General features: G+C 46.0%; 1 protein-coding gene across 4 annotated transcripts in view; it reads left to right on the top strand.

The window, feature by feature from the left end:
- The first annotated feature begins 3,704 nt into the window (after nucleotides 1-3,704).
- STRIP2 (striatin interacting protein 2) overlaps nucleotides 3,705-23,332 on the top strand; it is a 45,872-nt gene continuing 26,244 nt past the window's right edge. The window contains exons 1-14 of one of the 4 annotated variants that reach the window (XM_057550440.1): nucleotides 3,705-3,917; nucleotides 10,863-10,932; nucleotides 13,955-14,029; nucleotides 15,041-15,175; nucleotides 16,530-16,650; nucleotides 17,426-17,494; nucleotides 17,692-17,798; nucleotides 18,529-18,656; nucleotides 19,537-19,740; nucleotides 20,970-21,205; nucleotides 21,457-21,522; nucleotides 22,209-22,318; nucleotides 22,407-22,423; nucleotides 23,181-23,252. In XM_057550440.1, the coding sequence (XP_057406423.1) occupies nucleotides 3,777-3,917; nucleotides 10,863-10,932; nucleotides 13,955-14,029; nucleotides 15,041-15,175; nucleotides 16,530-16,650; nucleotides 17,426-17,494; nucleotides 17,692-17,798; nucleotides 18,529-18,656; nucleotides 19,537-19,740; nucleotides 20,970-21,205; nucleotides 21,457-21,522; nucleotides 22,209-22,318; nucleotides 22,407-22,423; nucleotides 23,181-23,252 (1,551 nt within the window). In that variant the 5' untranslated portion in view covers nucleotides 3,705-3,776. Of the gene's footprint in view, nucleotides 3,918-10,862; nucleotides 10,933-13,954; nucleotides 14,030-14,179; nucleotides 14,963-15,040; nucleotides 15,176-16,529; nucleotides 16,651-17,425; nucleotides 17,495-17,691; nucleotides 17,799-18,528; nucleotides 18,657-19,536; nucleotides 19,741-20,969; nucleotides 21,206-21,456; nucleotides 21,523-22,208; nucleotides 22,319-22,406; nucleotides 22,424-23,180; nucleotides 23,253-23,332 lie in introns of those variants that run through there. The other 3 variants (XM_007177171.2, XM_007177172.2, XM_007177173.2) reach the window with 3 other exon arrangements.

Raw genomic sequence — 23,332 nt, 5'->3', positions numbered from 1 at the left:
CAACCAAAGAGAAGAAAGAAATGAACCTAGCAGAGAATTGTCTCTAAGTCAGGTTTTGCCTGACTAAATCATAACCAGAGGATAAGTCCAACTGCCTGTTCTTTCTCAACTACCAGTAGAGTAGCCATTTTTGAGAAATAGCTACTAAAGATAGCCACTTTCTTTAGTTGACAACCTAAACGAGTTCTATATCCTGTATGCAAGATGTTTTCTTCCCTATCAGAATCTCATGCCACTTTGACTTCTGTTTGTCTAAACTAAGGGCCGCAGGGCTGGAATAGCCTGGGCAATTGGTAAGGGTTCAAAGGTGGCCCATTCTCAAAGGAGAATGCAGCAGCTAGCATGGAGCCTATGAGCCAGCTGACAGGATTTGCTCCACTACAGCAAGGTTTGACTCCTCCTTTGTGAAGGATGGAAACTTGAGTGCCTCGGTCTTAGTTTCAGATTCACAGGGTAATCCCAGGCTGCCCACTGCTGTGCAGTTTCTCAATCTCGTGATACTGTGGAAAGAGCTTGGAGTCAGGCTGACTTGACCAGCTCTACCATTTACAAGTTGTGTGACTGGGCCAAATGATATAACCATTCAGAGCCTCAGTTTTCTTGCCTGTGAAATGGATAATGCTTATCTCCTAGAGTAAAGATTTAATGACCTGATTTAATTTTTAAAATACTGCTTACAGACCCAGCAAACACTAGGTACTACATGAATATCGATTCCTTGTCTCAGCCTAGGGCCCTACAGTCTGAATTGCCTCATTACACCCACATGTGCTCTTTATAGGGCAAAGAGGGTATTCTATCCTTTTTCTATTGTACTATTTTATCCTGGCTGCCCGATACCCTCAAAAACTAGGTATTTTAAGACTTCCTGCAAGCTTATTTTTAAGCTTTTTCAATGCCAGGTGTTATCTATATAATCACATATCCAACCTCTGGATTAAAGTGGAGTGCTTATATGGGGAAAGGGGTATGTTTGGTCCTTGTAACTATACCTATTTATACCTCTAGCCCTCTGCCAGCAGCCTCAGAATACCTGAGTTTGGGGACAAGGGAAAGTGGTAGTGTAGGTTTAGAAATAATTCCACACTGGAACCATCTCTGCAAGATGTGGACCAGTCCCTAATTAGCTCCAAGGTATATTTATGGGTACCCCTGTGGTCAGTGGTGTTGATGGCTGTCACTTCTTTGTTGACAAATAAACTAAAAGAAATTGAGTGTGTGTGCCAATTACATGGCCCAGAGTTTCAAAGTTTTCAGTTAATGTGTGGTTTCTTGTTACTTCTTCCAGTAGTTGTTTCCAGATATCTTCCTCCTTATGATAAGCTCTGAAAGTCTGGGCCTCTAATGATCAGATAGATGTCTGATCTTTACTGGCTCCCATTCCACTGCAGTGTGGAAAAGATACTGGATTGAGGTCTCTCCCCATGTTGATTCTTTGCAATCTCCATAGCACCGCTTTTTTAAACCCCATCTCCCAAAGTGAAGCCAGATGGAGCTCTAGGCTCAGCAAATGGATTTACATAAAGGCCAGAGGGGACTTGAGAGCTGTTGTCCTCAATTCTACTCCCAACTAAAGATTACTCTGCTCCCTTGGCCCTAGGGATAGGTTGGAAAAAGAACAAAACCTCAAAAGTAGCCACTCCTGTATGTCACCATTGCTGGGGATCCTGATGATTGACTAGGCTCACAAAAGAATATGAAGTTCTGGGCTTGTCAATCCTAGAGCTCTGACTGCTTAGGAGGAGATGTACTGGGAAGAGGGAAGGTAGAAAATTAATTATTTTATAGAAGCCCCAATGGGCTGTGCTGTGGCAGGTTTACCACACTGAAGCAGTGATGAGCTAGGTGTGGGTTGTGAATTTTAAAGCAGAGTATGAATCTTTAAGAGTTTAACAAAATTATACCCTGAAAAAAATTCCAAAATCAAATAGTTTAGGCCTTGAGCCAGGGACTTTCTTAGAAATTCATATCAATTCAATTCTCTTTAAACCAGCGGGTCTCAACCACAGAAGATTTTGCCCCCCGCAACCCCACCCAGGGATATTTTGCAATATCTGGAAACATTTTTGGTGGTCTCAGCTAGGGGGAGGGTACTGCTGGCATCTTGTGAAGAGAGGCAGGGATTCTGCTAAACATTCTACAGTGCACAAAACAGCTCCCCACGACAAGACATTTTTCAGTCGATAGTACAGAAGAAACCCTGTGTTAAACACAGAAATGAGCAATACACAGATGAACAAAAGCTACTCTCAGAGAGCTTATATCCAGGTTGAGGTGGGTGGGAGGTGGGAATGGGAGAGGAAAGGGAAAATTGTGGGTGGGTACAGTAAGGAGATGTTGGAGACCAGGGAGAGAAAGGAACTCAGAAATCTCCAAGGAGTGCTCACTCTCAACTCTGCCTTGATCTGTCACCTACTAATTAGCAGAGGAAAGTGTGAGGGAGAGATATGATACAAGAAGGGGGGATAATTCCTTTGGGCCCCTTACTTTGAGGATATAGTAGAAAATATAAGGATTGTGGATCCAGGCAGACTTGGCTGACACCAGCACAGCCTGAGTGGGTTGATGAGGGTCAAAAGAAAGGCTTTCTGGAGCAGGAGGTGATGACTAAATAGAATCTTTAAGGAAGAATAGAAGTTAGCCAAGAGAAGAGCAGAGTTTCCTCCAGTGAGAGACACTGAAACAAGATATTGGAATATGATACCTTGGGAACTGCAGGCAAGGAGGAATTAGTCTCTGAGAGTCCTGGTTTCCTTGTCAGTAATATTGGATTAGTGAAAACAACCTGTAGGAGAGATATATCTGGAAAGAGTCTAGCGCAATGCCTGGAACAAAGTGGCAGTTCAACAATCCCCCCCATCTTGTTTGGGGCTTCTATTACTGTCCCAGACTGCACACATGTTTACTGTAAGACGCTTTTAACGTAAATTCCAAAGTGGGCAAACCACACAGCCTCATTTGCCCCAGGTAACACTGAGCCCTTAGGAAGGATCTTAGAATGAAGGAAAGGACTGGGGAACAGGTGGCGCTGGGGATTTGTTCTCCAATCAACTTTTACTCCCTAGCTCACACCATGAGGAAGATGCCCCCCTTCAGCGGAGAAAGGCAGATGGCCAGGAACAGCCCGGAAAGGCACCAGCAATTTCAGTTAAGTAAAAACGCCCTACTCCACCCCTCAACCCCCAGTCTCCCAGTCAAGCCCTCACTCCGAGTGGAATGAGTTCGCCTCTGAAATCTCAGCTTCCAGAGAGGGAGAGTCGCTCGTTTCCTGCGGTGTCCCTGGCCACCCGGCGGTGCCATCCCTCCCCTTCGACTGAAGCGGGATTTGGGAAGTATTCAGGAGCCAGGACTTGGGGGCAGAGGTCTGTGATACTGGGGAAACGAAGACTGCAGTGGAGCAGGAGGCGGAGACTAGAGCTCCCCGAAAAGGTCGCTATTTGGGAGGGGGTGAGGGCTGAGGGACACCTAGTGAGAAGCAGAGCTGACCACCTAGAGCTCAAGGCCCAGGACGTGGGAAATGGAGCTAATAGCCGACCCATGAGTGTCAGGCTACCAGCGACGCCGCGGGAGTGGGAAAAAACCCCTTGAATGAGCCCCCTCCAAGTCCCGCTCAGAGAGGTCGAACAGCCAATCGCGCTGCAGGGTGGGGCTGCGGAGAAAGGTCTCAACCAATGGCTGTGGAGGGGGCGGGGTCTGGCTCCCGGCGCGCGGCGGCTGTGGGGTAACCCCTGGCAGAGAGCGCAGAGCGGCAGAGGGGAGCTGCTGAGGAGACCCGCATGGAGGACCCCGCGGCACCCGGGGCCGGGAACCCGCCTGCCAATGGCTACGGCAACGGCAACAGCAACGACGGCGGCAAAGGGAAGCCGGCGGCGCCTAAAGGCCGGGAAACGTTCAGAAGCCAGCGGCGGGAGTCGGAGGTGAGGAGCCCGGAGAGCTTTCAGTTGGGACCGGGAGACGCCCGGAGGGAGAAGCGTTGGCTGAGGTGTTTCGGTCGCGTCCCCCTCCGCCGCCGGGAGACCCCTGCGCGCCCCGTGCCGCCTCTCGGAGCGGGCGCCTGCGGGGCCCGCCGCAGCCTGAACTCCGGGCTCTGCAGCCCCTGACCCTCTCCGCCCGTCTTCTGCCGCGGGTCGGGGGCTTTCTAGCCCTCTGGCCTCCCTCTGGGGGCGCGAAGATAGAGCGTGATATACTTTCACATATTTATCTCACTTAATCGCTGTAGCCCCCCGGAGTGGTAATTCGTAAGGCCGATTTACAGAGGAGGAACAGGCGCGGAGAGGTGAAGTGAGTGGCCTGAGGGGTGGGAGGCCGGAGACCGGCCGCAGTGAAGAGGGGCCGGCGTGGGGGCAGCCGCCCTCCCGCCCCGAGCCGAGCAGAGCAGCCGCGTGACTTGGGCCCTTCTCCTTTCCCCCGTGTGCTGGCGAGCCCTTGAGGGAGCACTTTCCACGGACATCAGGCCCCCTCCCCGTAAGGGTTAATGATACAGGAGTCAGGCGGGGCAGTACCGGAGCGAGTGGATGGACCCCCGCACGATACAGACCCACAGAGAGGAGTATGAATGTTCCCTCTTCTTAAAAGAAACCCTAACTAGGAGGATGAAAGGAGTGAATTAACATTCACTCCAACCCCCTCATCCAGCCAGCTTCCATCAACTAGCCAAGAGCAGAACCGGATCTGAGCGGGAAATCAGACCACAGAATGTCAGATGTGGAAGGGTCTGTAGAGGTCACCGGGTTTTCGCCCTTGCTTTGACGGAAGTGGGAGACAGAAGTAGCTTGCCGAAGGTCATACATCTGGCACAGTGGCCAGGGGTACCAGGCTTTGGGTTCAGTCAGAGCAGGTTTTTGAGGTTTTGAATCCCAACCCTACCATTTACTCTCGGTGTGAATTTTGGCAGATTGCCAGCCGCTGAGCTCCAGTTTCTTCCTCTGTAAAATGAGGTTAATACTACCTGCCTCAGAAGGTTGCGATAAAGTCAAAATTAGATAATTGAATGTTAAATGTTTAATTCAGTGCAGGCACGGTGCATGTAGTTGGTTAGCACACAGTAGCTCTTAGTACTGTATTATCATCATCATCAAGGGACAGAACTGGTAGTAGAAGCCAGATCTTAGGCATCCCAGTCCACGGTTTACCATTTGAATTGTATTTCAGTTTCAAAGGGATTTCATGTATGCTTTCCATTTTGATACAGACAAGCAGGAATCCATCCCATTTTATAAAAGAGAGAAGTGGAGGAGGTGAAAAGACTGGCCCCCAAATCACACCACCTTTCAGAGGCAGAGCTCAGCCCTCCTGCCATACTGGATCAGGGTTTTATACACCATATCATCTCCCTCCCTGCCTCAGTACGAATCTGGCCTTTTAGGGCACCCTGTTTCTCCTTCCCCGATAGAGACATCGTTCTTGTTCAGATGGTTTTTGGGGGATGGGGCAGGGGGATGAGTCTTTTATTAATTCAATAGTTGTTGAGTCCTTTCTATATGCCCAGCACTGTTTTAGGTGCTAGGGATACAGCAGTCTCTCCACAGTTGGGGTGGAGAGACAGACAGTGTGGGAGTGAATAAAATAATTTCAGAATGATATGTTCTATGGGTGAATTAAAACTCCTCTTGAACCAGGAGGCTTTTTCCCTACCTATCAAGTCTTCCTTCAGGAAAAGGCTCTGATAGTTTTACTCTTGCCAGTGAGTTCAGTATCCAGAGACTCAGAGCTTTCCACCTGCACCACAGTTTACCCAGTTTACCGCCTGATTGTCTGCAGCTGCACTTTTCATGTGGAAATGAGCAACTGCAGTGATCCTCACCATCTGAGCTCATTGCCTGCCCAAAGGTTGGCTGGAAACATTAGCTTTCCTTCGCCTTCCACTGCAGCAGGAGAGCTGCTCTTACCTGTCACTACATCCCCTATCACAACACCCAGGTGCCAGACTCTCTGCTTGACTCTCAGATAGATGACTATCTGCTTTTCCTTCCCTCCCTCCTTTTGCATTCCTGTGGAAGACAGTCCTGGGGAGGATGATTTTCTTTCCTCTCTAGGGCTTCAGGAATTACTGGAAGAGAATTACCTTTGGCACAAGTCAACAGAGCCTCGTACATCACTGTGTTTATAGGGGCACCGTTGACCTACCCTCTCCCAATGGCTTAGTGTATGGATAGCCTAAGCTTAAAAGGAAGCTAGAGAATGATTGTTTGCTTAATAAAAAGATTCTTAACCTAACCAAAGGATTCACCTCAGACCTCTTATAGCCAGATTCCTTGCTTTAGGTGGTTCCCAAAGTCCTTGATAAAGTTTAACTGGTTTGTAGCAAAATGAGGAAAATTCAAGGCATTGAAGTGAGTTTTTCATAAAATGTAGTTCAATACGTTAAATTTAAAGGGTGTATGTAATTTAAAACAATGTTTTTCAAACTGTAGGGAGTAACCTGTGAGTTGAGACCAACATTTTTTTTTTAAAAACATCTTTATTGGAGTATAATTTCTTTACAATGGTGTGTTAGTTTCTGCTTTATAACAAAGTGAATCAGTTATACATATACATATGTTCCCATATCTCTTCCCTCTTGCATCTCCCTCCCTCCCGCCCTCCCTATCCCACCCCTGTAGGTGGTCACAAAGCACCGAGCTTATCTCCCTGTGCTATGCGGCTGCTTCCCACTAGCTATCTATTTTATTTTAATTAATTAATTAATTATTTATTTATTTTTATTTATGGCTGTGTTGGGTCTTCGTTTCTGTGCGAGGGCTTTCTCTAGTTGCGGCAAGTGGGGGCCACTCTTCATCGCGGTGCGCGGGCCTCTCACTATCGTGGCCTCTCTTGTTGGGGAGCACAGGCTCCAGACGCGCAGGCTCAGTAGTAGTTGTAGCTCACGGGCCTAGTTGCTCCGCAGCATGTGGGATCTTCCCAGACCAGGGCTGGAACCCGTGTCCCCTGCATTGGCAGGCAGATTCTCAACCACTGCGCCACCAGGGAAGCCCCTAGCTATCTATTTTACATTTGGTAGTGCATATATGTCCATGCCACTCTCTCACCCTGTCACATCTTACCCCTCCCCCTCCCCATATCCTCAAGTCCATTCTCTAGTAGGTCTGTGTCTTTATTCCCGTCTTGCCACTAGGTTCTTCATGACCTTTTTTTCCCCTTAGATTCCATATATATGTGTTAGCATACTGTATTTGTTTTTCTCTTTCTGACTTACTTCACTCTGTATGACAGACTCTAACTCCATCCACCTCACTACAAATACCTCCATTTCATTTCTTTTTATGGCTGAGTAATATTCCATTGTATATATGTGCCACATCTTCTTTATCCATTCATCTGTCGATGGACACTTAGGTTGCTTCCATGTCCTGGCTATTGTAAATAGAGCTGCAATGAACATTTTGGTACATGACTCTTTTTGAATTATGGTTTTCTCAGGGTATATGCCCAGTAGTGGGATTGCTGGGTCGTATGGTAGTTCTATTTTTAGTTTTTTAAGGAACCTCCATACTGTTCTCCATAGTGGCTGTACCAATTTACATTCCCACCAACAGTGCAAGAGTGTTCCCTTTTCTCCACACCCTCTCCAGCATTTATTGTTTGTAGATTTTTTGATGATGGCCATTCTGACCGATGTGAGATGATATCTCATTGTAGTTTTGATTTGCATTTCTCTAATGATTAATGATGTTGAGCATTCTTTCATGTGTCTGTTGGCAATCTGTATATCTTCTTTGGAGAAATGTCTCTTTAGGTCTTCTGCCCATTTTTGGATTGGGTTGTTGGTTTTTTTGTTATTGAGCTGCATGAGCTGCTTGTAAATCTTGGAGATTAATCCCAACATTTTTTTAAAGAAATAGACTAATAGGAAGTACTGATGTATCACATATAGTAGTGGTAAATATTATTTTGTTAAACTTCTGTTCCAGTTTTGTGTGTGTTGGGACATGATGTAAAGTTTACTTATACTTTGACTTACAGTCAAAAAAAGCTTCACTGCTTTTAATGGCTCTTATTCTGATATTTTGTCTTTTGCATTTTGGGGGTATTAAACGATTTTTAATAATTATATATATAAGAGATTTTTAAAGTTTCTACTTAGAAAATAAAACATCAACAACCTTATGTCATTCTCCACCATCCACCTTTCTTTTTTCTTACTGGTCCCTGTAATCCAGAAGTTTGGAAATCTTTGCTATAGTGGATTTAAACATAAATCACCTTTTTGGCAGTGTAAATTCATAAAGTGGTTTTGGAAAACAACTTGTCATGTACAAAGAGCCATACAAATATTCATAAGGTTTGATGCATTCATTCCCTTTATAAGAAACTGTCAGGGCTTCCCTGGTGGCGCAGTGGTTGAGAATCTGCCTGCCAATGCAGGGGACACGGGTTCGAGCCCTGGTCTGGGAAGATCCCACATGCCGCGGAGCAACTGGGCCCGTGAGCCACAATTACTGAGCCTGCGCGTCTGGAGCCTGTGCTCCGCAACAAGAGAGGCCGCGATAGTGAGAGTCCCGCGCACCGCGATGAAGAGTGGCCCCCGCTTGCCGCAACTAGAGAAAGCCCTTGCACAGAAACGAAGACCCAACACAGCCATAAATAAATAAAAATAAATATATTAAAAAAAAAACAAAACAAAACACAGAGGCCCCCCATCACTGCTCATGAAACCATTGTTAAAAAAAAAAAAAAAACTGTCAGAGAAGATCCTAAATATGAAAAAATTTATAAGTGTATTACAGCTTCATGTATATAGTAAAGAAAAATTAAAAACAAATGTTCAACAATAGATAATTGGTTAAGTAAGCCAATAGATATCTGTCCACTTAGCTGTTTATTTATTTATTTTTAATAAATTTTTTTTTTTTTGGTTGTGCCGTGCAGTTTGTAGGATCTCAGTTCCCCCACCAGGGACTGAACCCAGGCCGTGGCAGTGAAAGCCCAGAATCCTAACCACTAGGCCATCAGGGAGCTCTTCACTTAGCTGTTTAAAGTGACAGTTATAATAATATGAGAAAGGGACTTCCCTGGTGGTCCAGTGGCTAAGACTCCACACTCCCAATGCATGGGTTCCTGGTCAGGGAACTAGATCCCACATGCATGCCGCAACTAAAGATTCTGCATGCCGCAACTAATGATCCAGCAAACTGCAACAAAGATCCTGCATGTGGCAACGAAGATCCTGTGTGCCACAGCTAAGACCCAGCGCAGCCTAAATAAATAAATAAATAAATATTAATTTTTAAAAAAGTAAACCTTTATCTTTAAAAAAATAATAATAGTATGAGAAAAATGCCTTTATAATATAATATTAAAATCATAAGTAGAGTAAGTAAAATTCTTAGAGTAACTGTCCACATAATGCTACCAGGTGCTGGATTGTGTGCTAAGTGCTTTTCCTCTATTATCTCATTTAGTCCTTACAATGACCCTATGAATTATCCTCGTTTTACAGATGAGAAAACTGAGTACGTCATTTTGCAACAATTCCCTGATACCAATTCAGTTCTGACACTACCCGTAGTTAGCACAGACCCCACAAGTTAAGGGCTCAGTCCTACAAGACTGCCCTCACTTCAGATGCCAGCCACAGTGGAATCCCCAGACTACCTGCACTTCTGCCCGGCCAACTACAGATTCAGGGGTTACCATGGCTGTCCCCCTCAGGTTCGATAGTTTGCTAGAACAACTCGCAGAGCTCAGAAAAGTGCTATATTTATGACTACAATTTTATTATAAAGAATACAACTCAGGAACAAAATGAAGAGAGGCATAGGACAAGGTATGGAGGTGGAGTGGTGCAGAATTTCCATGCCCTCTCTGCGGCATTACCCTCCTAGCACATTGGTGTGCCCAAATCACATTGTTTCAGAGTTTTTATATGGAGTTTCATTACCTAGGCATGGTTGGTCAAACCACTGGCCACTTGATTGAACTCAGTCTCCAGCCTCCTCCCCTCCCTGGAGTCCCTTTTTTGAAACTCTCACTCTGAGTCACCTCATTAGCATAAACTCAAGTATGGTTGACAGGAGCTCCTTATGAATAACAGACACTCCTACTACTCAGGAAATTCCAAAGGTTTTAAGAGCTCTGTGCCAGGAAGGTGGGTGAGGGGGCAAAGACCAAATACATTTTTTATACCACACTGAGGCACAAAGAGGTTAAGTAACTTGTTCAAGGTCACATAGTATGTGACAAGAGCTGGAATCCAAATTTTTTAAAATTCATATTTATTAATATATTGGTAGGAAAAATCTATCCCAAAATGCTTAAAGAGGTTCGGGGGTAAGATTGTATTAAAAATACTTTTAAAAGGGTATTATAAATTTATACATACAACATCATAGGAAGTCTAGCCTTTAATACAATTTGAAGTAGAAATGCTACCTTATTTGACAGTCCTAAAATTGTGGAATATTGGAACTGAAGGACCTCTTTTTATAGATGAGGAACTATGATCCACAGAATGAAATCATACAAAATCATACAATGGGTTAATGACAGAGCTGAAGTCAGAATCCAGTTTACTTCTTTTGTTTTCATCCGTCTTGTTTTTCTAGAGATCAGCTAGATGTTCTTCAGGTCTGTGTTTATGTAGATCAGATATGGGCACAGATTGTAGCTTTCGTATCTGTTCATGATCCTGGTCCTTTGCCCAGAGTTTCTGATTCTATATAGGAATCTTCAGCCCAGCCCCACACTGAGCCTCTAATTTTGGCTTGGAGGAGGGTACTTCTTGGATGAAAGGCCCAGATGGAACTCTCCTAGTTGCCTTCTTCCTCTAACTTCGGCCTCCAAGAGAGGTGGAAAATGAAATGAGGGTATGATCTCCTTTTGTCAACCTTTTTCCCAAGTTACCACAGATTTCTCCATTACAGGGCTCTGTGGACTGCCCTACCCTGGAATTTGAGTATGGAGACACAGACGGGCACGCAGCAGAGTCGTCAGGTATGAGATAGATGGGTCTGTAAAGAGTGGAAGGTTGGCCAGGAGGAGAGGGAAGATACCTGTGCTCTCCCCTGGCAGCTTGTCTGTTCTCAGCAAGTGGCTATAGAACACAGACTGTTCTCCACATTCCCACTTCTCTACACCTTCCAGTGGTCAGTATCTCTTTGTTTGCTTTCACATTTCTTTCTGTGAATGCTTCCTTGGCTATGTATGGCATTCTCCATTCTTTCATTCTATCCCTGTTTTCTGCTCACCCTTCTTTATTCTCTTGGTGCACTCTCAAATCTGTTTTCTCTCCACCTTCTCCCCATTTCTCCTTTCTTTCTCTTCCCACAGTCACCCATATCTTTGTGTGCTTCTTTCTGCCACCCACTCCATTGCTTTCCCATTCCATCTCTCTCTCCTTTTCTTTTCTACCTCCATCTCGCCCCCTTCCCCTAATACTTGCCCCTTATTAAAGTCTCAGCAATGTCTGAAGAAAAACTGTATAGACAACTGGCCAGCTGAGCAAAGCTGAACATGTCATCTATATCCATCACAGTGGAGCTCTGCTTGGATATTTCTGAGCTGGTGTTAAGTGATCCCATTCTTCTTTCAATGCTGGGCTGCTTCTCTCTGGATTCTTAGCTTGGCTAAACGTGATCTCCTTGCATTAAGGGCCTCCATGTTACATGTGCTACAAATGCCAATTATTAATAAATGAGCTTTGGGTGGAAATTGTGTGAAAGTTAAATATTCTGTCACATGAAAGTGACACTTTAAGACAGGCTTTTTTCAGAGAAAAGAGACAAATGCTTTTAAAGAAGTTCTTGTGAATAAGCATAGGGAATAAATTTTGTGATGAGTGACAGAAATAGAGAGCTAAGTTTAATACCTAACAAAGGATTAGAATCCAGAATATGAATACACACATACACACACACACACATAGAGAGAGAGAAAGAAATGAACATCCCAATAGAGACTATAGATAAATGGTCAAAGAATATGAACAGGAATTCACAGAACAGAAAACCATGTGGTCAGTAAATATATGAAAAGATATTCAATTATGTTAGGAAATGGGGAAAAACAAATTAAAATGGTGAGATATTATTCAACAATCATCAGATGCAAAATTTAAAAGCCTGGGGTTGGTGAGGGTACAGAGAAATGAGTACTTTTTATACATGGCTTGGCATGAGGGAACAGTATAAAATTGGAAAGCAGTTTGGTTATATCTAGCAAAGTCGAATTCACACGTATTATGACCCAATGATTCTAGATGCACACTTTAAAGAAATTCTTGGGCCCAAGAAAACACTTACAAGGATGTTTATTGTCGCCACTGTGAACAATTGAAAACAACTTAGTAGGGGAATGGATAAACTGTAGTATATCAATATATTAGGCTACTGTATAGTCATTAAAATAATTGATCTATATCAATATGCTTCAGTGTCAATAAATATTAAAAACATATTAAAGGGGAGAAGAAACAGTGACAAAATAATTTATACATGCATCAAAAAAACTGCTTAAACACACAAGTCTAAAAGATGTTTCTGGGAAGTCTGTTGCACACTTGATTTGAGAACCGTGTCAGTTAAGTGAATGGATGTGTTCATCACACTGCTTTTCATGTAAACTATTGAAAGACATAATAAAAAATGCTTCTAAGAAAAAATAATTTATACAATATGATACTGCTTGGATAAAAACTTGAAAAACAGAACAATATCATGTGTTGTTTACAGGCACATAGATATGTACTAAAAGTATAAAAATAGGCATGTGAAGCATACATACCAATTTCATCATAGTGATTATCTCTAGAGAGGAAAATAAGACTGGGAAGGAAGAAGGGACTTTAGCTGTCTGAAGCAAATATGACAAGTGTTAACATTTGTTTAATCTGAGTAGAAGATAAACACGGTGTCTTTTATGTACTCTGTATTTACCGGTAGTATATGAAAGTTCATGATCTAAACTTTAAAAATAAGACAAAAGCAAAGTTTAGTACCTAAGAGCCTTGCTCCCTTTTTTAACTGGGTTTGTGCTCTACTCTTAAAATATATATATCTACACTACTCACTAATGACTGAAGAATTTAACAAACAGTTTTGGGATTTGTTTCTGGTCACTCCAGGATTTTGGAACTCAGGACTCAAAAGCCCTGGCTCCCAGACAAGGTATTTCTTGACCATTAGACAGCTGGCTGGAATATAAGTGAATTTCTCTTGCATTGTGAATTATCTGTGACCTAGTTAAATTTCCAGCAAGGGTCTTAGTTAGGGAACAGAGTTTTGAGGAAGCACCTATTGACTTAATGACTTCACTTCTTCTGAGCGTACTGGTGTGATGTTCTGGAGTGTGTGTGTGTGTGTGTGTGTATGTGTGTGTAGGAAAGGGCATTTTTATTTCTCATAAGCTGTCTGCATTTTGTATTGAGAGGCTGCTGTCAGCAAAGTTAGATTTTCCTGGGCACAGGCCGCCCTTTGGCAATCAAAGCTGCTTCTATATGGTTTGATTCTGCCTCTGCCCGGGTGGCTGTGGGCAGGAACATAAACTTCTGTACCCTTCGAAGAAACTCAGCAGGGAGAGAATGACCTGGCTCCTTGAATAGCACAAGGATCTTGCCTCTAAATTTCAGGAGTTGTGTTGCCCCCCTTTTCCCTAGAGACAGGATTAGTCCCAGTCTGGGTTGACAAGCAGAAGGGGTTGCAGCCCTAAGAACCAGGAGTGATGACATTCAGCCCTCTCTGTTCCAGCCCTCCTCCTGGCCCTCACCAAATGTTGGAGCCTGCCTTCTCTGCTGTAGCAGCCAGCTGGCAGGAGGAGGACAGGTTTGATGGTTTAATCACCCAGGGACCCAAGTGGCTATTTTTAACTGCTCCAAAAAGGAGGAAGCTGACTCTGGATTGAATTGGACACAGGAATGTGTTGGAAGCTTTAGCTCTTTCATGCCACCTTTTCCACCCCAGGCCCCTTCTATAAGGATCTGCTGAATGTTTGTGACTCTGTCCTATCTTTCCTGCCACAGAATTGTATAGCTACACTGAAAACCCGGAATTCACCACTAACAGGAGGTGCTTTGAAGAAGATTTCAAGACCCAAGGTGATCCCAGATCCTTATTCATAGAGATCTGCTTTTTCTCTCCATGATATTCAAGGCTGATCTAGAAAAAGCCTAAAACAAAGTATGATCCTTCTTCATCCTCTCCATAGCCATATAACTTCTCTATTCCTTTTTGCATATGGGACACAGAGTTTCCTATATCTCAAGTGGAGAGGTCATGGAGTGGAAGCAAGAGAAGCCTGAACTGGGTCCCTTTCCCTGATGTCAAGGGCCCAGAGAACAGAGGAATGGGGAGGTGGGGCTGGACTGGTTCCCTGCTGCCTGGTAACCCTGTGCCCAGCCTAGTCTTCGACCTTAGCGTTCAATTCCTGTCTCCAATTCTGCCTCACTCCTCATAGCATCTGGTAATAATTTCATGTGCCCACCCTGTGATCCACTCAGACCTCCATTTCCTTACTTGGTCAGTGGCAATTCAGTGTTCAACTCAGCTAATGTGTGGTGAGTACCCATTTTGTGCCAGAGATGCAGGAGGCAGGGGTGAAGGTGAATTTACAGTATCTTTAAAGAAATTATAGTCAGATAGCAGAGGGGAGATGTGTACGTCACAAAACTGGCTGAGGCCAAGAGGAAAATGGGAAGTGTCGTTAGAGAAGTAAAAAGTATCATGGGGGACAGAGCTTCTGGCTGGAGCATTAGTGGGAAAGAGGTGATTTTGTATTGAACCTGTAAGGATGAATAGGAATTGGATACATAGGGAGATAGAGGGAACTCCTTGAGGAAAGGCAGAGAGATAGAACCGTATAGGCTGGGGAGGGGGAAGTGGAAATGGAGGGGATGTGGAGGAAGATGAGGCTACAGAGTGGGTTCAGGCCAGAACATTTGGGTTTTTTACTTTTCCCATCCCTTATTCTTTCTCAGCTAAACAAGGAAAGCTTTTGAAGAGAAGAATTTATTGGGGGACTGAGATCAGAGGTACATATGCTCTCAGGAGCCTTTCCAGGAAGGGGAGGCAACAGCTGACACTAGATCTGTATGGCCTTCTGTTCCCAGTGCAGGGTAAGGAGTGGCTGGAGTTGGAGGAAGATGCCCAGAAGACCTATGTGATGGGACTCCTGGACCGGCTGGAGGTGGTCAGTAGGGAACGGCGACTGAAGGTGGCCCGAGCTGTTCTCTACCTGGCCCAAGGTGAGTGGCCAGCTTTGCCAACTTGAGAGGGGTGGACACTAGAGAGAGAGAGACGGTGTTAGCAGGACTAGGATGAGGCAAGCCACGCTGGGAAAGCAAGGTTCCTGCCCCTCGAGGACAGATCTTGTCATGTGCTAGAAGTAACCTTGTGCTTATGCGAAAGATGAGGAGATGATGGTAGGTACTGTTCTGGATCCCTTGGAATCGGCCTTTCTCTTTCCAGGCATGCCAGAATTTCTTATAAGGTTCTTTTTTTCCTTAGCCTGGGCTGTAATCCTATGTGGAGACTAGCAAGAAGGTCATTGTGGCCAGAGCTGGCAATGTACCACCAGCTGAGCATGGAGGTTTCTTTTACCAGCTGTGGCCTGGCTCTGACACTGAGAGGAGGCAGGGAGGGTGCCACCAATTTACACATGGACCCTCTGCATTGTTTCTCATTGGCATTTAGAAGGTCCAAGCCAACATAGCAGCAGGAATGGTTGCTGTGAGTAATTTGGAGAATCAGAACTCAATGAAATTAACTGAGGAAAGCTTCCCAGAAGAGACCTATTAGCCAGGTGTTGGAAAGAAAAATGAGCCTAGCTGGAGTAGTAAAAGAAAGCCCTGAGGTCAGAAATAAGAGGACTGTTGGCAGAACCAACTAGTTGGGAGCTAAAAAACTGTAAAAGAAAAATCATAAATGGAGAGGAAAGAGAGTGGACATCTGGTGAAGGGACGACTGCAGTAAACAAGGCAGTGCCCAAGCCTATCTCTTGGGTCTGGCGCTCTGGCCAAGTTCCAGCTGCCAGTACCTTCATCTTTTTGCCTGAGGGCTTTCTGTGCAGCCCACATAGGGCAGCCAGGAAGTGCTAGGGAATTAATGTTCTCCCTTAGTCCAGCAGCATTCCTCAGTGACTGCCAGGAGTTAGTGGATGAATAGCCTGACCACTTCACCCCTCTTGGGTGGGATGATTCTGAGTTGTTTGTTTTATGTTTTCCAGAGCTTCTCCCCACTTGGGATTGAGCTCTTGGCTGCCTTCTCTTCCCTATCTCACTTCCCCACTTCTCTACCGATGGTTCCTGGGGTCAACTCCCAAATAAACTACTTGCACTTGAATCCTTATCTCTGGATCTGCTTCTCAGGGAACTCAAACTTAAGACAGACCAGTGATGAGCACATTGGACCTAACCCTGGAGACTGCTTCTCCTCTCCCCTGCCTCATTCCAGGAAGTTCTGGGGGGCACTTGTCCTACCTTTGTCAGCCTAATTGTTGGGCAGAGTGTTGGAAGATAGCCTTCAGATCATGGAGCAGGGTGGAAAGAACTGGGATAACCCCCTCCACCTCAACCCCTGTGGCACTGTCTGGTCCTTTAGGCACTTTTGGGGAATGTGATTCAGAAGTCGATGTACTCCACTGGTCCAGGTACAACTGCTTCCTGCTCTATCAGATGGGGACCTTCTCGGCCTTCCTGGAGCTACTCCACATGGAAATCGAGTGAGAAGCCTTAGGGGAGGGCTGGCGACCCCCTTCCTTGAAGAGTGCCTCATCTCCTATGCTGGTTCCCTCACTGTAGGGCCCTCTGTGGAAGCTGGGTCTATTCACACCTCATCCAAAGCTCACTGAGAGTCCCCCTCCATCCAGCCGTGGTCTCTGATAGTCTGTCCTGCTCCCTAAGGTTGGGCTCATCAGCAGACTCTGCCCCACTTACAGCTTCAATCCTGGGCTTCAGGGGCCGATCCTGTATTGCTTTTGTATCCAGATACCTTCTTAGCTCAGCCTAACTGTGGACTCCATGAAGGAAACTGTTCTACCTGAGAACATGACCCAAGAGGGACGGAACCAATTCCTGTTGCTGTGCCCAGTTCTTTCCCTCACGGTTACAGCTCTAGACGTGGCCTTATCTGCCGCTACCACTATAGTGACCCCTCATATTGTCTCATGCCTATCACCCAGGAGTTTTAGTGGGGCGAATTCTGTTTATTATTCACCAAGTGTTGCTTAGCATCTGTTTTGTGTCCAGCACAGTACTAGACACAGCGGGGATTTTAAGAGGAGCCAATATCATAGACCCTGCCCTTGCCCATCTTCACCACAGATAAGGGTTTGTCTAGGTGGCAGGAGAATTCTATGGGCTCCTCTACCTTAGACCAATTTCTTTAGCTACATAGCCAGGGAATGGCAGGTACTCATGTTTGTGCATATGATAAGTGTGCAACACGGAGTAAAGAGGCCTTACGGGTTCCCGTTTTCTCCCTCGTCCCTGTGGCAGCAACAGCCAGGCCTGTAGCAGTGCTCTTCGGAAACCAGCCATCTCCATTGCTGATAGCACAGAGCTCCGGTGAGTGGGCCTGCCCATGGGATTGGAACAGGGGATGGTTAGCAATGGGTTACGTTTGCCCAAATTTCAGATGCACCCAGGCCACTAGAAGTTGCTAATTCCACTGGGTTGGGCCACCTCAGAGACCATCCCTGAGGTCTCAGACTATAGGTTGGAAACTGCCTTGGGAACCTCTTGTGACCCTTCTATAACCTCAGGGTGCTGCTGAGTGTCATGTACCTAATGGTGGAAAATATCCGCCTGGAGCGAGAGACAGACTCCTACGGGTGGAGGAGAGCCCGGGAGACCTTCCGCACTGAACTGAGTAAGAAGTGGCACTCGAGGTGCCTGTGGCGGAGGGGAGGCATAGCATCTGCCTAGGAGAGACAGACAGTTCTTTTTTTTTCTTCTTCTTCATCTTCTTTTTTTTTTTTTAGAACTAACATCCTTCTTTTAGGACAGAGATACTTTGTGGTGGGCTTGAGGGTCTGGCTTGATTGTCCCTGTGTCTATGAGCTAGGCCCAGTCATATGTCTTCTCTATATCTTGGTTTTGGTTTCCTTGGTTATAAATGGGAATAGTCATCCCTCTCCCATTCGATCACAAATCCCACGTGAAAAATATGAGTTGACTTACCTTGAAAATATGAGTTGGTATTGTCATCAGTCAGGGATAAGACATGAAGGCCTTTGGGATTTTAAAATATATACTATATTTGTTGATGTGGGAAAGTGAGTTGTGATCTACAAAATGCATTGAATTCCTCAGCCAGGAAGCATCTTTATTACCATTTATTATCTTTATTACTGTTACTTCTAGTTTGATATCCACCCCCAAGCTTTGGGAACTATACCATTTTAACTCCATGACCTCCCTTATCCTGCCCTCGGGGGGTTCACTCTGGGGGCTCTCTAAGCCTCCTTCTAAGGACCAAGTACTCAGATTCTTTGCGGGAAGGTGAGTGCCTTCCTCAGTGTCCAGAAACAGGGTTACAGGGACTGGGTTTCAGCTGCTTCATCCTCACTTTCTCACTTGCCTCTCTCCACAACCCCCAGGCTTCTCCATGCATAATGAGGAGCCTTTTGCCCTTCTGCTTTTCTCTATGGTCACCAAGTTCTGCAGTGGCCTGGCTCCCCACTTCCCCATAAAGAAGGTCCTGCTTCTGCTCTGGAAAGTAGTCATGGTGAGTGACTGATTCACCCCTCTCCCATCTCATCAGATCAGCAGTGCCCTCTGCCACCTCAGTTTCTTCTAGTCTGATTCCAGGAGGCTGGAGCTAGGCAGAAGAATAGGGCAGCTGTTAACCAGTGGAGGGGCAATAAGGCTGTCCTAGAGAAATCAGATGTTCTGTTTCAGAGTAGGTTACCTATTTCTGTTGGACTGATGGGAGATGCCACTTTTTGAGTTGGGGTGTCATTGCACCTTCCCCTGATAGAGCTAATGTTTCATGGAAAGAACCCTGGCTGAGAGTTGGGAGATCTGGCCTCTGCTGATACTGAGAAACCTCGGGCAATTCTCTGTGTCTCAGTTTCTCTAGCTGTAAAATGTGGGGTTTAGTGCCTGCTCTCCATCCAGATAAATAGAGGATTTGCTTTTAAAAAATGAAGTCCTCATAAGTGTATGGTTGCAGTTTTGTTACTAATTTTTCAACCCTATCCTTCCTCTGACTGGCTGAACAACATACCCTCCAGGGCAGGCCTTGAGTGATTCTGGGGGGTTGTAGTATCTAGATCTGCTCCTTAAAAGGGGGTACATTTTCCTGTTTTTTTCAGTGGAGGCCCCCGGTGGTCCTTTTCCTTATTTCTGGTGATGTTTCCAGCCCTGGGTCAGTAAATAATGCTTTATCCTGACCCCTGAGCTCTGAGGGATAGTAACCACCTCTGAGACTGGGGATGGTGACCACATTTTTTGCCTCCTCCTGTTTTATTACTTCCTAGTTAAGGAGGGGGTCTGAGGGGACTGGAGGTTGTGGCTCTTCCTCTCCATCCGTGCTTCCCTGACCTTGCTCCCTCTGACTTCCCTCCCTTCCTCTCTTCTCTGCCCCTTTCCTGTTTAACCCTTAGTTTACCCTCGGTGGATTTGAGCAACTGCAGGCTCTCAAAGTACAGAAGCGGGAAGAATTGGGCCTGCCTCCACTGGCTGAGGACAGTATCCAGGTGGTGAAGAGCATGCGTGCTGCCTCCCCGCCCTCTTACACTCTCGACCTGGGGGAGTCTCAGCTGGCACCACCACCCTCCAAACTGCGAGGCCGCCGTGGTTCTCGAAGGGTATGGACTAAAGCAGACAGTAGTGTTGTGACCCTAGCTGGCCAAAAATCAAGATTCTAAGCAGCTCTGGATATGGTAGGAAAGAGCAGTAAATGACCCAGCTCTCCTGCCCCTGGCTGGCCCTGAGACCAACCTGAAATCTTGGAGTCTATACTTCGGCCTCTGTTCCCAAGCCCTGACAGGGTCCTGGGCTGTCAAGATGTAACACTGTGATATCACATCATAAATCCATGTCTTGCTAAGGATTATTGGTCTAGACCTCAGTGCCTGGAGTTCCCTAGCACCCTGAGCAACAGTTGGGGTATAATCCTGGGCGTAGGTACCTGGTTGAGGCACTTTATCATTGTCTTCGCAGTAAGATTTACTCTGAGCCAGCCATGCTCTTATCTGGCCTTGGAACCAGAGGCTTACACTTACAAGGTGACTGGTTAGGGTTCTATAGTCTGCATCCCTAGAAAGGTCACAATGACAAGTTGCGCTGAGAGCTGACCACGCTCCCATGAACTTACCCGCCTGACCTACTTGAGTTCACCAACTACAGGTGACGGGCTCGGACAGTCACACTCAGTAATCTAGTCTACATTATCTGCAATGTGATTTTTTTTTAACCTTTATTTTTTTGTTTTATAAAGTAATGCTTACTCATTATAGAAAATTTAGAACAAATATAAAAATGTGAAGAAGGGAGAAAAAAGAAGTCACCCACAATCTTAACAACCAGAGGCAATCACTGTTAACTTTTTGGCCTATTTCTGTCCAATCTTTTTTCTTTCTGTGACAAGATTTAAAATTCCAGACTTGCTTCCCTCTGCCTAGCAGCAAGCTTCTGTCCTCCTCTTCCTCAGTCAGCCAGCTGGTGTATGCTCACAGAAGGCAAACTAATTGAATGTTCACCTAAGTAGAGCATAATTAGGAAGGAAAGTGCTGGCAAAAAAAAAGGCATCAGTGCTTTCTGAAAGCTAAGTAACTGTGACTTTGGGATTATCTATGCTCTGTTTCCCAGCCATTGGCGTGGTTGTGTGAGAACTGCTTGTCCTGGAATTGGGCCTGGTGGGGACAGTAGGGTTGAGATGGGAAGGGAAAGGTCTCACTAGATGTGGGTTCTTACTTCCATGTTCCCTGAAGCCTAGCAGCCTGTGGGTTGGGGTGGTCTCAGACAAGGATGCCCAGGGTGAGATCTCTGCACACCTTCCTTCTCTCCTTCCACCCACTCCCCTCCAACCCCCCAGCAACTCCTTACTAAGCAGGACAGCCTGGACATCTACAACGAAAGAGATCTCTTTAAGACTGAGGAACCAGCCACAGAGGAGGAAGAGGAGTCTGCTGGCGAAGGAGAGCGTACCTTGGATGGAGAGTTAGACTTGCTAGAGCAGGACCCTCTAGTGCCACCTCCACCCTCACAGGCACCCCTCTCTGCTGAGCGGGTGGCCTTTCCCAAGGGCCTACCGTGGACCCCAAAGGTCAGGTAGGTTTGATAACACCAAGCACCCTGAGCTTTGGGGTTTCAGTCACTGGAGGCCCAGGGTGGAATGGTCTATGTATTCAAGGCTCAATAAGCTGGGCTGGGAGTCAGAACTCCTGGGTTTGAAGTTCCCTGCTGTCTTCCCCTACTGTTCCAGTTCTCCAACTGGAGGAGTAGGAGCCCAGTAAGGGTCCTTCTCTCAAGGTTTGCTTTTCTTCCCTTCTCTGGGATTTGTCTCTCCACCGTCCTCTCAGACAGAAGGACATTGAACACTTCTTGGAGATGAGCAGGAACAAGTTCATCGGATTCACTCTGGAGCAGTAAGTGACTGGATGGTCAGAACTGGCTATAGAGTGGTTTTTAGGGGGCCAGGGGAACGGGTGGCCTAGAGTGAGAGATGTTGCCTGGTCGTGATTATACAACCCAGAGCCATGGGCAGCTCTCAGTGACTGCTTTGGGTTCTTGCCATGGAGTTTTTTCCTTCCAGTTTCCTAGAACTTTTATGTTCTCATCCAGGTGTAGGACCTTGAGCAACAAGTCATTTCCCTCTTGAACATCAATTTCCTTGTCAGAATGTTATTAGATGGCCCCTGCAAGCCCTTCTGTAATGGGCCAGAATTCTGTTAAGAAGCGACATGGTTGGAACAGATCTTTCCCCATTCCCCCACCCTCTTGAATCCTCACTGGTCACTACAAAACCTGAGAAACCATTGTTACTACCATTTCACTGTCAAAAGTGTTGGGCAACATGCCCTTTTAAGTAGGAACCTGCTCCCAGACAAAGTGAGTCCCCTAAAGACTATACAGAAATCCTAATTTTCAGGGACACTTCTCTGTACCATTATTCTTTTTGTGTCCTGAAGCAACGATGGGGGACCTGGTAGCTTGCAGAGAAAGATCCAGGGTACCAGATGGTGAAAGTGGCATGGTCCACATGACTCCAGGGGGTATTGGTAATTCTCTATACTTTTGACCCTTATGATCTGGTGTGTCTTGCATTTCACAGGGACACAGATACCTTGGTTGGATTGCCCAGGCCCATCCATGAGAGTGTGAAGACCCTCAAGCAGGTGACCAGGGTGGGCTCTCAGTCTTCAGGGATAGGGAGCCATCAAGGCAAGTTGGATGACTAGGGTCCTGGGTCATGGGTGGTGCTCTTCCACCAGACACGTTCTGAACCTGTTATTCTGTACTTCCTCCACAGGCATTTTGGCCAAAGAGGTAAAAAATCAGGTCTCTCCCTACCTACTCAGTGTCCTACATTTAGATAGATGAACAAGTTCTTCTTTCTTCCTCTCATTCCTTTTCCCTCCTCCCACCCTTCTCTCTCTTCCCACTTATTGCTTCCTTTCCTTTCCTTCTCTCTCCTTAGAGGCTCACTAACTTCCACAGGCCCAGGATTGAGTAGCAGTCTGCTCTGTATCCAAAGTGTGTGTGTGCACGAATAGTCATTCCCTGCACAGACCTTGATCCCCACCCCACCCCATCATCACTCTGTACACACACGGACGCACATACAGGCACATGCAGCAAAACTCTCAGGGCAGTGGTCCGGGGGCAAGGGCCTATTCTTGGCTTCCCCTTGCACGTTTTTTTTTTTTTTTAAAAGGCTGCACCATGCGGCATGCAGGATCTTAGTTCCCTAACCAGGGATCGAACCCGTGCCCCCTGTGTTGGGAGCATGGAGTCTTAACCACTGGACCGCCAGGGAAGTCCTTCCCCTTGCACTTTGGTTGAAGGTAAATGCTAAGGTATTTGCTGCCCTTCAAACATGGAAATATGGAATAAACACTGTATTGAAGCACTTTGCTGCTGTTCATGATGCAAAGGTAAATAAGGCTCCTGCCTTCAAAGGGTGCGTGGTGTATTTGGGCTGACAGACCCATAAACAGGACATTTCCTTGTCATTGGGGAAATGATCACTGGTACACATGTGATTGAGGCCCTCGGCCCCTTTTTGATGTCTTATGTTTCCCAGCACAAGTACATCTCCATCGCAGATGTTCAGATCAAGAATGAGGAGGAGCTAGAGAAGTGCCCCATGTCTTTGGTGAGTCAAGGGGGATCCTGCACAGGAGGAAATCTGTCTGCAGTGCTGTCGCAGAACTCGCGTGCATGCTGTTGGACTCT

This window comes from Balaenoptera acutorostrata, chromosome 7 (assembly GCF_949987535.1).
Source record: "Balaenoptera acutorostrata chromosome 7, mBalAcu1.1, whole genome shotgun sequence".
NCBI classification, from domain to species: domain Eukaryota; kingdom Metazoa; phylum Chordata; class Mammalia; order Artiodactyla; family Balaenopteridae; genus Balaenoptera; species Balaenoptera acutorostrata.
This window is presented reverse-complemented; position numbering and strand designations above follow the sequence as displayed.